The sequence below is a fragment of the Drosophila biarmipes genome, chromosome 2R (genome assembly GCF_025231255.1).
Source record: "Drosophila biarmipes strain raj3 chromosome 2R, RU_DBia_V1.1, whole genome shotgun sequence".
NCBI classification, from domain to species: Eukaryota; Metazoa; Arthropoda; class Insecta; order Diptera; family Drosophilidae; genus Drosophila; species Drosophila biarmipes.
Window position 1 is genome coordinate 13241062 of NC_066615.1, and position 14631 is coordinate 13255692.

Consider the following 14631-nt stretch of genomic DNA (forward strand, 5'->3'; position numbering starts at 1 on the left):
TGCCATTGCAACGACACACTGCAACAGCACCTGAAATGCATCTGACAGCTGCCGAAGGGCAGCAGAAATGAGGTGGCAGGCAGCTGGAAGCACTTGTGCAAGTTTCGGGTAGACAGATCAACTTAATGAATGAATTGCACTTGGCACGCCCCTCCAGAGCGTGAGCAGAAGAAATAAAATTACACTACACAGAGTCGCTGTTCGTAATGAAACACGCCTTGATGGATGGCAGAGGTGAACCAGCTTTTTGTATTAAATTAAAAATAAAGAACAGATTGGCAAACAAATAAAAGAAAAGAGCTAATTGAATCTGTTAACAATTGATGTGTTTTAAAAGCAATAATCTAATAAACGAAATGAAATCCTTTGGCAGCTTAATAGGTTTTCGATTGGCATTAGTTTACTTTAATGCATTATGTTCCGGATTGATTTGAGTTTTATTAGCAATAATCTTTTAAATAAAAAAGAAATTTGGGAATGTTACGGTAGCTTTTAGTATTTTAGTTGTGAAAAATAATATTTTAGAAAATTCAAGAAATGTACATAGGGCATTTTATTGGCAAAAAACTAAATTAAATTAAATAGAATTTAATATGGAAACTAATAAACAATGAACCAAATTAGCTTAAATATAGTAGAAAATAATTTTTTTATATGTTTTAAAGGTTCTACAAAAATTTGCCTCTACAAGTCTGAAAGAGAAGTAAATGAAACCATTTTTTGACCAAAGCGGAGATTAGAACACCTAATAATTAAATACCCAGGGCCTGCCAAGTGATTCCTACTTCCTGAAGGATAACACAAGTAAAATACAGCATTATTAAGTGGCAAAGCTGGTCGCGTGGCAAAAAAGCAGAGGAGAACAGAGCAGAACAATTTTGGATGCAGCCAAAAATAGCAGAGGAAAGTTTCGCAAGAAATGGAGAAGTTGGAGAAGATCGGGGTGGCAAGGGGTGGCAAGTGGGTGTTGGGAAAACCTATACGGGCAGCTTGAGCAGCAGATCCCAGTACACAAACATGCAACCAGCACACACCGACACACATGTGGCAGCGAAACTAAACCGGAGGCGCCAACATGTCCTACAAGTGATTTATTTTTATGTATTTGTTGGTGGAAGGCAGAGGCAGGGCGGAAAAAAGGAAGAAATGGCAAGCGAGAAAGGAGAAATGGCGAGCGGGCACAAAGTGAAATGCCACAAAAAGTAAAGTTTGTATTTCAGTTTGTTTTTTTGTTGCTCGACGGCGGTGGCGGCGGCGTCGGTGCAGGCGAAGCCAGTCAAGCCTGGATTTCCCTCAGCCACTTTCCGCCTTTCCCCCTGAAAATGGCATGGAATCAGCCGCAGAAAGTAGTAAAGTAGCGAACGTGAAACTATTTATAACAGCAAAAACCTGCTAAGCGGCCACACAAACAAATGCAGTTGGGAGTGGAAAGTTGTGGGTGGTGGATGGCGGCTGGTGGATGGCTATATCCATAGCATACTTCTATGCGCTGGCCCGGCAAGTTGCAACATTTAGACGCAAATCATGGCAGACATTAGCGTGTGCAAAAGTTTTGCACTGAACGATTTATGGGAAAAGTTCGGGGGCTTCTTACCTGTTCGCCGGCGAAAGCCATTTTGACTGACTGTCACCAGCTCACCTGTGTTCTTTCTGTTTTTCTTGGCTGCTTGCAGAGTGTCCCACCGCCATGGATGGCATGGAGCGGTTTGCCTGCCCGATTCCCGACCGGCAGAGCAGGTATCGCTGCATAGACGATCATTCGCTGTGCGACGGCTTCATCGACTGTCCCGAGGGCGAGGACGAGGACCGGAGATCCTGCATGTTCTACAAGACGGTAAGTACAGCGAGGAGCCCCCCGGGGCGTATACGTAATGTCATCACATTAATGATTTTTCTGGTTTTCGTCCCATCTTCTTGCAGACGAAGGCTCACCTGGACGTGTTAGCGGATGCGTTACTGCGATGGGCGCGAGGGCGTTAAGCTCCAACCACCCACCCACACACACGCATCCACTCTCTAGGACAACAGCACCCCACACAAGATACACATAGAACACGAAGAGCTCCTAGAACTTCAAACATGAATGTCAAAAAATTAGTTTTAACTTTAACGCCCCCAGTCAAGCGAAGCCCCATTAAGTTTAAACACTACCCAAGAACAACTCAAACACACACAGACAAGCCAACCAACCGCCTGTCCTTTGACATGAGATAGGATTCCCCAGAGAATCCCCTGAAAAACCCCTACCAATACCAGAAAAAAAAGAACAAAGCCCAGCTTGCAAAGAGCTGAATGGATTGCCAAGTAAGAGAACCGAGAGCTATAATTAAAAACAAAATGAGGCAGCAGTTATGCTTAAAAAAGGTATGATTATTATTACACTATTATTATTACAAATTAACTTAATGAAAGCCCAAGAACAAAAAGCAGTTATACATACTAAAGCTAAATTATAATTCAACAAGAAACAAAAGCATCAAAAACAAGACAAAATCGAAGACGTTATTTGGTTCGTTTCTAATTTGTTTCGCAGGAACAGAGAATATGATGAGGAAATACAAAATTGGGCCTAACTATTTTTAGTATATATTAAATAAATATATTATAAATATATCTTACTATATGAAATATATATTTCGTGTACATTATTTAATTATAAGTGTATTAAAGTTTAAATGTTAAATAAACCAAAAGAAATGAAATCAAAACGAAGCAAGCGGCAAAAAGCGACGAAAACCCGATGATGAGGCAGGCGAGCAGAGGAGGAATGAAATTATATATACATATACACAGAAAAAACAGACATTAAATATATATTAATAGTATACATATACCAATAACAAACAAATATACAATTGAAGGAAAATATTGCATTAGGTTTTATTGCTGATAACTGAACAAGCTAACGAGTGCAATATAATATACTTATATACAATGCAATAACAGCCAGATTAGCGACAAAAACAAACATTTACAACTTAGATGATGAAGCAAAACATTTACATAAGGAAAAAGACTTGACTTCATTGAAAACCCCCCTTTTGTTCGACAGTTGCGGCTTGAAAGGCCCAATGTTTTGGTTAAAGTTTTCTCATGTTTCAAACTACGTTAGCCTTTAAAGATAATTTGCTACTTTTTCGTTTTTCCCATGTGTGTAAATAATACTTTCAATTTTGAGCCTTGTTTGCCTGTAAAGATCTCCCTGAAACTCACCCAAGTATTTTTTTTCGTTCACGAGTAACAACAGTTCTCACGGAAATGGCAGCTATCTGTAGTTAAGTAAATTTATTTACATAATTAAAGTATATTTAAATAACAATGGACTTATAAATATACATAAAACGATAAGCTTATAAGCGAAACGAAAAGCTTGTACAAATGCTAACTAACACTGATCCATTCTCGACCTTTTATCCAAATCACAATTGTTTTTAATCCCTTTTCGTATGTTTTCATTAGCGCTACTCTCTCGATTGGAAACGCTGAAAGTTCAACTCAAATTGTTCGCTATTACGGGCCCAGTTCCCAACACAATCAATCAATTAAGAAATACAATCAAGCAAATTTTTAAGCCGAAATTTACGAATTAAAATTTTTAAACGGTTGTGTATGCCAACAAATAACAATGGAAAGATAAACGAGCATCAATGGCGAATTAACAATAATAATGTGTACCCTCAAAAGCGATTTTCCCACATTGCATTTCCTGCGTTTCCCCCTGAATTTCCCAATTTATTTCCGTTTTCCATTCAATCGCTTCTCCATCCATCGGTTATTGCTGTTAATTTTTTAATCGGCCCGAAGTGTGCATGTTAATTGATGGATTTGTGTAGAAACCATATGTTCAATTATTTAAAACGGAATAACATATGAAATTGCGAGCAATAAAATTTCATATCGCTAAAAAATTAAATAAATCTAATTGAGACTACGTTTACGAGTAAGTTTTTGTTCCACATCGATCCCCAACCTCCTGCCCTCCTATATCAACGATCTTCGTTATTAACCGAAAAGTATAAGTAGGAGAGCGCCGCGGTGTTTTCTTTTAATTGATTGATAACGATTCAGTAAACATTTACATAAATAACTGCAAAATAACCCACCTTTAAATATAAATGAAAGTAAAAGTAAAGTAATAATAACAGCAACTTCTATACCATACGGAATACTAAACGCAAGACAACGTGTGTATAACTCTAAGTAAATGATAACTACCATAACGAATACGAATACGAATAATGTATGTATATGCAATTAATTGTAATCCCCGAAATTATGCACAAATCGAGAACCCAAACAAGAACAAATGCGCACTAAACAACTACAACCGGAAAACAAATCAAAGACGAACTAAAGTTTTAATCACATTTTTTGAACGAACTACAATTGAGGTAAAGATATAAAAACAACTCTCACACAGACACACAGATACATATATTTTTGGCCTATTTTTCTATAATCCTAACAAAAACACGAACGAAATTTTAAAAGCAAAGCGACAACTTCTATAGGGCAAACCACGATGAAAAGACACAAGTTCGACTGTAAATAACAAAAGCAAAAAAACGAATTCCCCAGATGATTTTATATTCCAACCAAGATCGTTTAAAGATACTTTAACTAACTTTCCTGTATACTTTCGTACTTTTTGGTTCTCTTTCAGCCTATTTAAAGATATATTTAATTTTCCTATTAGGCCTTTGCGTCTCGCACGCCCTCACAGCAAACAGTATTGTGTATAAAAACAATTTGTAAATAAACAATTACGTCTAAATTAGTGAACAGTTCTTATTTCCTGTTTTTAAATGTTTTATAATTGTAGAGTATTTAGTTTAAAACCTATTTTTTGAATACCACGAAGTTAGGGAAGGCTACTTAGCGAGGAAAAATCCAAAGAGCAAATACAGAAAATAAAGCTGAATAAAAAACCATTGTTGAATGTTAAAAGATACATACACATATACACAAACAACCATAGGTACATACACACACATACAAGTATAAACATATATATAAGAATATATAGTCGGCCCTTAAACTTGTATTTATTTGTATTTGTATATTTGCAGACAGAGAAAAAAACATCAAAGAGAAAGATGGGGCGCATAATTAACTATGGGTGGCAAGTGGCATTGCCAAACAGCTAATGCCATTCGCACAAGTTATAGAATGAAAAAACGGTCTATGAATTTTATTGATTTCGTCTTACCCGAACTCTAATTAATTAGTATTTGCTGTAAATAATTTTCGCCTTCCTCGTCCTTTGATCTCGCTGTACCCCCGTCTCTATCTTTCTCACACTGATTTCCATTGTGTAGGAGGTATAGTTTTAGCGTAATTCCCCTTTTTATTTAACCACAGTTTTCTTAACTACTTATAATAATTAATTATACATTATACGAATATATAATAATGCAGAAAAAACAAGAAAATACACAAAAAAACAAAGAAAAAAGGAAAAACAAATACACAACTTAATATACACTGAAAACGAAACCAACATGCATTTCTGATTTACACCTTCTAACTCTCACAAGATTTCAGACTACTTCACCACTGTAATGAATATACATTTTTTGCTCTCCACCAAAACAACTATTACACCAGACAACACAAACAACAAGTAAGTTAACTACACGTTCAGGCAGCCAAAGACCATATTATAACTTTCTCAAGGATCCGAGACACAATGCACATATTTACCTTTTTGAGTTCGTAGTTCAGCTCTTTGCATGAAGAAGTAGAAACATTTTGTGAAGCGCGTTTATTTTCCTGGCGAAGCACACCTGAAACCGGAAAGTTTGAGATTATCCCTGGAACCCTTGGATGCTTGACTCCTTGTTGAATGCCTCTTGGTAAGTTGCAAGGGGAGTTCCTCGGTGCTTCAGTCCTTCGGCCACATAGAGCTCTTCACTCGGCGGTCAAACAAACTTTTCAACAAGGTCTAGGAAGTAGTTTTACAATTAATAAATCCCCAAGTAGAACACACGAAAACAAGTCAGAGCTGGCAGAAAAACCAGGCTAGGGATTTGGTATTGAGATTTTGAAATTGAATTTGACCTAGCTGACCAGCTGTCATTGAATGAGAAATGCAAAAAATATATTTAAAATAATATTAACCACTTATAAAATATATATGTTAACTAACTAGGTGTAGACCCGCAAGAGGTCATCGCGTAAAGTATCTGCTTTTGCTGAGCACCAGAGTGCTAGCCATCGCCAAAAAATTCTATTCAACCAGTAAACTATATGTATTTGATGTAGCTCCATGTTTAGTACGATCTAAGGTTGCACCGCGAAGAATGTTGAAAAGTTTGGATACAAAATAACAATTTACTGAAGCATTGGAGGCTGCATGCAAAGCCGAATCAACGAGCAATTTTAAGCCAGGGCCAACAGACTTGGACCTAAAGTGGCCTTCAATGGGCATCAGGTGTTGTAGCCATTGATTCGGGACAGCTTTTTATGGCCATGCCACAAAAAGCCGCACTCAATGCTAAAACAACCAGAGCCACTGATGCAATTCAATGCCACTTTTATTCCACTCACAGGTAAACATTTATCGCTGACCACTAAAAGCCAAAAAAAGAAGACAAATTGATAGAACTGTCTATTAAAAGACTTCCGAGTCAAATGCAAAAAAACTATTCAGTGTGTTGCTAGGTTTTGTATGCAAATTGCGGAAGATAAATTGTTGGTAAAGATATTTTGACCAGAACAAGTTAATTTGGCAGAGAGTGAAGAGCTTTACAGGTTTAAGCGGAGTTTAAGAGTTTACCTATTTAAAATATTTTGGAAGTTACAGGGTTTCAACAGCGATAGGAAAACTTTTACTGAGCTTCAGTCAGGAACAGCTCTGTTTTTAAACTTGTTTTCTGTTTTCATTAAACTTCATTATTTTTTAAATGCCCCACCCATTCTGGCATCTAATTTGCTTTTAATTACGGTCAGCCCAGCATATATCTTAATTGCAGCCAAAACTGAACCCATTAAGTATTCACGCCATTCATTAAAATTATATAACAACTTACACAAGCCACACAGACACTCTTGCCACCTCTAATAAATCATGTTCAATCGAAACAATTAGCGAGACAAATTATGACAAACAATTAGCATTAACGATTTTGCACTGTTGCACATTTATGTGATAAATAATTATACCAAATCAAAAGCGAAAAACCCAAATGATATGTATTTAAATGCACCACAATTGCACTTACCCAACAAATTGATTATGAGAGCAAAAACACCTGAATTCGTATTAGAGCCTGATTAATTAGTGATTCTATTTTACGTGCATCGTTGTTTGTAGTAGTTGCACGAATCAGCACAAGAAGATTACTCCGTACAGTGGGGAAACCAGGCCGAATCCAATCCCAGCCAAAATCCGACCTGGTCGGATGGAGGGGTCCCGAGTTGGTTGGGCTGGCAGATCAGTCTTCCACGGCACCAAGACCCCGAATTTCAGACACCAGTAGACCCTCGTTTAGCTTCGGACGCACAGGGAGCAGTCCCAAGCCCGTCATCATCAGGAATGGCCCAGTTTTAATGGAATCAAATGAGTATTTTCGAGCTATAAACATAAGTAGTCACAAGTACCTTAATGCAATTCGAAATGTATGCGAGGGCCGCGGGGAGCTGGGACTTCCGGCGTACCGATGTTCCGCTCTTCCGGTGGCCACGCCCCAGGACATGCCGCCACTAGGACATGCATTCCCTAAAAACACGCACTCAATCAAGGCTTAAAAGCAATCCGTCCTCAACTGACACTTTTGAGCGGAACCTCCACCAAACATACAACACTCAAGCAGGCCCAGGAGTTCGACTCTAATGTTTTTATAGGTCTAAACTATTGGCACACCCGCCCGACCACGCCCCCACACACGCCCACTCACGCACACCGACAAGCAAATGCACTTAAATTGTAAATGTTGTGATTATATGCACCGCCTCAAAGTATGCACCAAATTTTTGACAAATGTATTTTTGCACTATTTTTAAATGCACATTGAAAGCGCCCAGTTTAAAGTTTAAACTAAAATTAAACGTATTTTAACTAAATTAGTTCTTAAATGTTAAACAAAATATATATACATACATACCTAATCGCCTGGAGAGGGTTTTTCCTTTAACGTTCTTATGTTAACTTAAACCAAAAGTCAAGAAAAGTCTGCGAAACATTTTATTCAATCGATATGCAATGTAAATACAGAACAAGGAGGATGGCTAAAATGAAGTCTAAGTAATTTAGAGATTGTCACTATGTAAATAGACCAAACCGAAGGAAACCCGGACGAACATAACAGAACAGAACGGAAGAAAAACCGAAACAAGGAGGCCAGAGTCGAGGCGACAAAGAACGAGATGTTTTTAACTTTAATTAGAAAGTGTTTTATGTATTATGTACGTACAAGTATATGGTAGCCCACGCAGGAAGTCCTACTAATAATTTCTAAGCCATTTAACTTGTAAATTATTATGGTTATAAATGTGTAATGTATATGAGGGCGAGCGGCATGCGGGCGGTGCCCCATGCGGCATGAGAACAGCGACTCCGGCAAGAACTACCAGATCTATAGATGTGTACATGTGTGTGGTTACAAATTCAACCCACTTCAGTTTGCCTACGAGTCAGAATACGTGTACCAGGTGCACTGCAGTCATATATGTTTCCAACTAGTGAACCCAAAAACAAACTGGATTCGAGTTCAAGCGCAAAAACCGTAAAACCAATAGAAACCCCCAAAAAAAAGTGAAACGATACCATTATTAATATTGAAATTTAATTATATGCGTTTGCGGCATAAGGAAAAATGTATTACCAACAAAAATCTCTATATATATTATACACAAACCAACTAATTTATGAGATTATATATATACATATGACAGCAACAGAAGTATATGTAAAATTAAATAAAAACGAAGCCTCAGTCAGTATAAACAGTTCAATGTATTATTTTCACTCACTCGGAACGACCGAGACAATGGGGGCAATGGGAAAAGCGATTTTATATCCAGCATCAGGTAATATGTGCTTTGTGCATTTTCAGATAATTTCTTAAATTCGGGTCTCACATTATTTATAGAGTGGGGAGCGGGAGAGCCCTGGGTGAGTTTTTATGGTCAAGTAAGATGTACAGAACATTACTAATTAATGGGCTTACTCTTAAAGTTATTTATATTTTCTTGGTCAAGGCAAGTTTCTTATATATTAATAAATAAATTATTAAAGGAAGAAATTGTGAGTAATATTTATTAAAGAATAGTTAATTTTTTACTTAATAAAACTGAAAGCAAAAAATGCACCGCATCTTGAGTTGAACTAAAATATTTGTAGATCAAGTTGAACTCACATATTTTTTGTGGTTTTTCATCCGTTGCTGAACTTATATACTTTAAATGTAAAAAATTTTGTTTTAATAAATAAAATTAAAATTTGAATTTAATATGAAATTTTTCTGTTTCATGACGTAACATATTTAAATCAATATAACTAACAATAACAAAACTAAAAGTTTCTACCTAAATTTAAATATTTTCAAAAGAAATATACCAATTTATTTTATTTGTTACGAATCCAATTAAAAGATATTTACTTAAACTATTTTATTTTTTACCAGTGTATGGAGTTAAAAACATTATTATTGTGGGTCCTGGCTTTTTGATCCTTTGATTAACAGTCTTAATTTTGACTTAAGCCGGTTGGCGCCTAAAAAGCTGGCCAGATCTTTTGGGAGTTAAGGCGTAAATATTTTGTAAGCAAAGCAGGTGTCGTAAATTTTAATTAGCGTTAGCCGAAAACTAATTTCGGACCAACAACAAAAGCAACAACACGGGGGAGGTCTCAAGGTCGTGGGTGGCTGGATTTTGGAACCGTTTGATGGCCGCCACATTGCACCACTGAGTATGCGCGAAACTCTATTTTGTGGCTGCCAATTTACGCTTAATTAGATGGGCTCCTCAGCCCGCTTGTTGGTCCAAAGAAGTCATCATCCTGGCGGCTGAAAGTGGGCAGAACCGAACCTTTTATGACGGCCACGCATGTAAATAAAACGGGGTTCCCACGGGGAAAGGCATAGGTCAAAGGTCGGGAGGAGGCTGATGATGCCTGACCTTTCCTCGCATCCGCGACTGGTTAATTAAGGTGCGACAAATGCAATCTGCAGGCCAGTTAAGCGTGCAATCAGCCGAAGGCCAATCCAATAGCTGGCTGGCTCATTAAAAGGGGATTTCACCAAGTTAAGAGCCAAGTTCGCACACACGACCTCGCCTAGGCGCGATAAAACAAATGCCAAAGCCTAAAATGGCAGCTTCTGGCATTTGCCATTCGCCTTCGCATCGGCGCAGAATAAATGACCCTTAAAACCAAGTGCAATTTGTTGCAGCACCAAGGGGTGGGCGGTATGTGATATCGGATATTGCAGATTGTATACTGTATATTGGATAGATACATAGATATTTACGACAGCGAACGTGCCCTGAATCGGACTCGAGTAAGAGTCACGAGCCGGAAACACGGAGGAGCTGGATCTCCCGGCCCCGGGGATTGTAATTCAAAAATAACACATCTCAGTTTGTTTGTAGCACTAACGCTGGCATTTGCCTGCGTGGATTATTTTTACATCAGAATCGGACCGGGCTGCCAAACGGGTTTTGGCCAGCGGGCCAACGGGCCAGCACCCACTCCACCGCTCCACTTTTGGCCGGGATTCGGTGCGGCTCGCACACACTCCAATGCAAAATGTTGCGGTCTGTTTCCATTAAAGCCCTTCTCACTCGGCTCTTGGCAGTCGTTCTGGCTTGTCCTTGGCGTGTGGTTTCCCCTTCGATAGCCCAGCGACAGCTGACACATGCAGGCAGCTGCCTGCTCCAAGATCCACTTCCACCTCCGGTGAAGGAGCTATCCACATCCACATCCACAGCCATGGCCTTTCTCTGGGCTGGACATTAACCCATTTCCCCCAAAATGAATGGTGACACGAAAATGCGCTGCGCTGACATCTCTATGTGCCGGTCGCATAAAATCTGTTGAAATCATCGGAATGCCGCCGAAAACTGTATCTTTTTCTGTTATTTTTGGCCGCTGTCTGCCCGCCATTTTTTACAGCCTTTATATTAATATTAATGATGTGCCGGGCCACGGATGTTGCTAAATATTCCGAAAGTTGGCTCTTTCACTTGCGCCTTTGTCTGCGGTCAAGCCAAAAAGCCAAAAGCGCCCTGTAGTTTCTGGCTGAACATGACGTATGCGTAATATTCAAATTAGCCCTGGCACTACTCGGTGGAAAACATGGCTGGAAGTCAGCCACGATAACAGTCAATCAAAAAACCATCTGCAGACCGGAGTAATTTGCATGTTGATCCGGACTGCGGAGCTCGGGCTCTGGAGAAGGCAAAGCTCTGGCCGTAGCTTCGCATTTGCACACACATAATCATCTGACGGATACCAAATCCCTTTGTTTTCGCTGCAACTTTTCCCGCTGGCCTGGTTGTTTTAGTGCTGGAATTGTATTAGCCCCAAGGGCCAGCTGGAGGCAGCCACATGCCCCTTCCCCCGCAGCCTGTTATTTGTTATTGTCATTGCTGTTGGCCCACAATGTAATTGGGTTTGGATTTTCACGACTTGTTGGCTTTTCCCCTCGCCACTCTCTGGGAAACTGTGGAAAGTTCGGATGCCCTCAGTCGATGTTATTTTGGTTTTCCCCAATTTATTTATTTCCAGGCACTTCCCCAGCTTGCTGCCCATTGTGCTGCTGCCACATTGCAATTTTCAAATACGTCCGCAATGAATGTGGACTTTGGTGCTCTCTATTTGGGGGCGATACTCTGGCAAAGGGTTGGCTTGAAGCACCAAACAAATACCAGAGGAAATATTTAAAATACTCGGGCAAATGTATTTTTTCTCTATTTTATTCAGGAGTGTATAAGTCATGCTTGTTGTACATGGAAACAAAATGCTCCTAGGAAATACATTTGATAATGAATGATTTCTGAACTTAGTTGCCTTAGAGCCAATGAAATAGATTTAAAACAATTGATTCCTTTTATGGAGAAGCTGGAAGTTGAGTCTGGGCCAGCCGCTGTTGTACACTGTACGTGTGGCGGTCGCTGGCCTAAAACCGAAATTATTAGAGTATTCCGAAAAGGGCTTAGATATCCTCCACAAAATATATTGTTTCAGATGCAGCTCTCAATTTAAATTGTTTGGATTATAGTTTTTCTATTGTGTGCATTGAAATTGTGTTTCGGGCATTTGTTGTGTCAACACCGAGCGAACGAGATAGTGTCACTACACATCCACTAGATCCACCACATCCCCCGATCCCTCCGGCCGCTCTGATTTCTCTGGCAGACAATGGGACGTCGCTAATGTCCCCGGGGCATACTGAATATATCGTGTGACTGGGAGCGGGACTGCTGATGTGCGAGTATTGTATTCGGTTAATTATTCTGGTCGATTTAAGCATTTAACTTTTGAAAAGAGCTGTCAAATGGTGATGGCAGGACGTCAGTTGCCGGGGAAAACAACAATGACAGCAATATTCGGCACACAAAAGCCAACTAATCGCCGAGCATCTCGGCGTGTGGGTGGATGACGTCTTAAAGTTGCCCCAACAGGTTTCTGGCTCATTTTGTTTACTTTTCACGCCTTATATTTGCCATTGTTATGGTAAATACTTTATAATTTAGAGAAAATAAGTGTGTTTACATGTCCTCTTCCCTCGCTTCGTCCTCGTCTTCGTCGACCACGCCCACTGCCTTGTCGGGGTAGAACTTCTTGAGTATCCTGTTGACATCGGGAACGAGTGACTCATAGTCCAGGGGGAACTTGTCTCGCCGCGGCGGTCCCTTGTCCAGGCCAGACCAGAGAAGGTGCACCGAGGTGCGGGCGTTCTGCGAGAAGCCTATCTCGAAGGCTCCTTCCCGGGGCACCTGGCGTCCATACTTGTTCTTCACCAGCTGGAACTTGCGCTCCGGAATCCTCTGCTGCAGAAATGCTCCACACTCGTCGGCCTTGGTCTGGAAAATGGGGCACTCGTAGGTGTGCTCTATGTAGATCATGGAGCGCTCCTTGGAGAAGTGCTCATCGTCGGCCCAGTCCACTTCCTTCTTCTTTTTGCCCGGTCCCTTGGGTGCCATTTTCCCTTACTAGTGGTCAGACGAAATATAGAGTTTTAAAATATATTCATTTCCGATATTCCAAACATTTTTTTTTCTGTTTCCAAAGCCAATTGTGTTTCGAGTATTGGCAATGCTTTAATTCATAATTGTTTTGATTGATTGCCTTTTGGTCTCTTTAAGATCTTGTGAAAAGAGTACAGCGAACCATAAATCTTATTTAGTATTTTCAAAGTGCGCAGCGCTGTCCAGAATATTTTTACTTTCCTATTTTTAAAATGCATGACAATCTGAGAGAACGAACAGCTTTTGGGGACACGCACATGAACAAACCGTGCAACAAACATTCGGTTGTTAATTTGGCTACATTGACTGACAACGCAGCCGCATTTGAAAAAAATTAAAAAGATAAAACCAAATCGAGTAGATGCACAGGCAAATGCCTCCATCGGCTCCGGCGGTAAATATTTTTCTTTATTCTCAAGCTTATATATAGATTCGGACATATATGTAGCCACGCTGTCCGCAGAGCTCCAATATAGACGTCAATTTATGGCACTGTCTATATTCATGCAGAACAGCTACTCAACAAATTCTATGCATAACAATAATATATTGTCGGACACAAACATGCATAAACAATAAAATAAAAACATAAAAAAGGAGAGTATTTAGCAAAAAATTTATATAAAAATACAATCCTAATGTCGACTTTTAGATGTCCTTATGGGGGTTTTTATACTAAGTAGGATTTTATTCCAACGTTAATTGTAACCTTGGTTGAAAAAACTAACTAAATTCACTTTGTTTTCATTATTACATTACATTATAGATTATTGTAAAATAAAATTAGATTTATCAATTCATTTTATTCTTACCGAAAATACAACCTGTAATAAAATTCGACAATAACAATAATTTTAATTGCTTTTTTAAGCAACTCTCGCATAAGGATATAAAGTTGACCCACATTAAGCCCGAGCAAGCACTCGTGGGATAATTTTGTATTTTTAATTGGAATCATTTAAATTTGTATTTTGGAATGTAAACAGACAGTGCAACACTCGTTTATTTGCCTCTTTTTATTCGTTTGTCTGAGCGAGATTGCAAATAGTCATTTATTGCATTTTATTTCGCCATTGCTTGCGGCTAAAGTTGAATGATTTTTTGCCACAGCTGCCCACACACCGCAGTTCCCCCGCCCTCCTGGTTTATTTATGCAATTTTCCAATTTTCCCAGCATCGGCTCACCAACAGCCCAGAAATGAAAGCATACAAAAAGCAGCCAGATCTGGCCGTTTTAATAAAAAACTAAAAATGCAATTTGCAAATTAACAACAACACAATGTAAACAACAAAAGTGACGTCACAGTGGGTCAGCCCAAAAAACACTGAAAAACAAATTCAAAATCAAGCGGCGGGGTTAAAAAAGGCGTCGTTTTTTGCCGCACATATTTATGCGCATAAGCTGTGTATTTAAGGCAGGGACGTTTTTAAGGCAATATT

General features: G+C 39.2%; 2 protein-coding genes across 3 annotated transcripts in view; one reads left to right on the plus strand and one right to left on the minus strand.

Moving 5' to 3' along the window:
• Nucleotides 1–8949, plus strand: part of LOC108030137 (uncharacterized) — a 34348-nt gene extending 25399 nt beyond the window's left edge. The window contains exons 2-4 of one of the 2 annotated variants that reach the window (XR_007763967.1): nucleotides 1674–1834; nucleotides 1921–2364; nucleotides 2431–8949. Coding sequence is in view for 1 of the 2 variants with exons in the window: in XM_017102852.3 (XP_016958341.1) it covers nucleotides 1674–1834; nucleotides 1921–1980 (221 nt within the window). In the remaining variant the exon portion in view is untranslated. Of the gene's footprint in view, nucleotides 1–1673; nucleotides 1835–1920 lie in introns of both variants that reach the window. The other variant, XM_017102852.3, reaches the window with a different exon arrangement.
• Nucleotides 8950–12635: 3686 nt separating this feature from the next.
• On the minus strand, nucleotides 12636–13260 carry LOC108029968 (selenoprotein H). The gene has a single exon (XM_017102473.3). The coding sequence runs from the start codon at nucleotides 13144–13146 to the stop codon at nucleotides 12712–12714; it is 435 nt and encodes a 144-aa protein (XP_016957962.1). The 5' UTR covers nucleotides 13147–13260; the 3' UTR covers nucleotides 12636–12711.
• Nucleotides 13261–14631: the final 1371 nt, after the last annotated feature.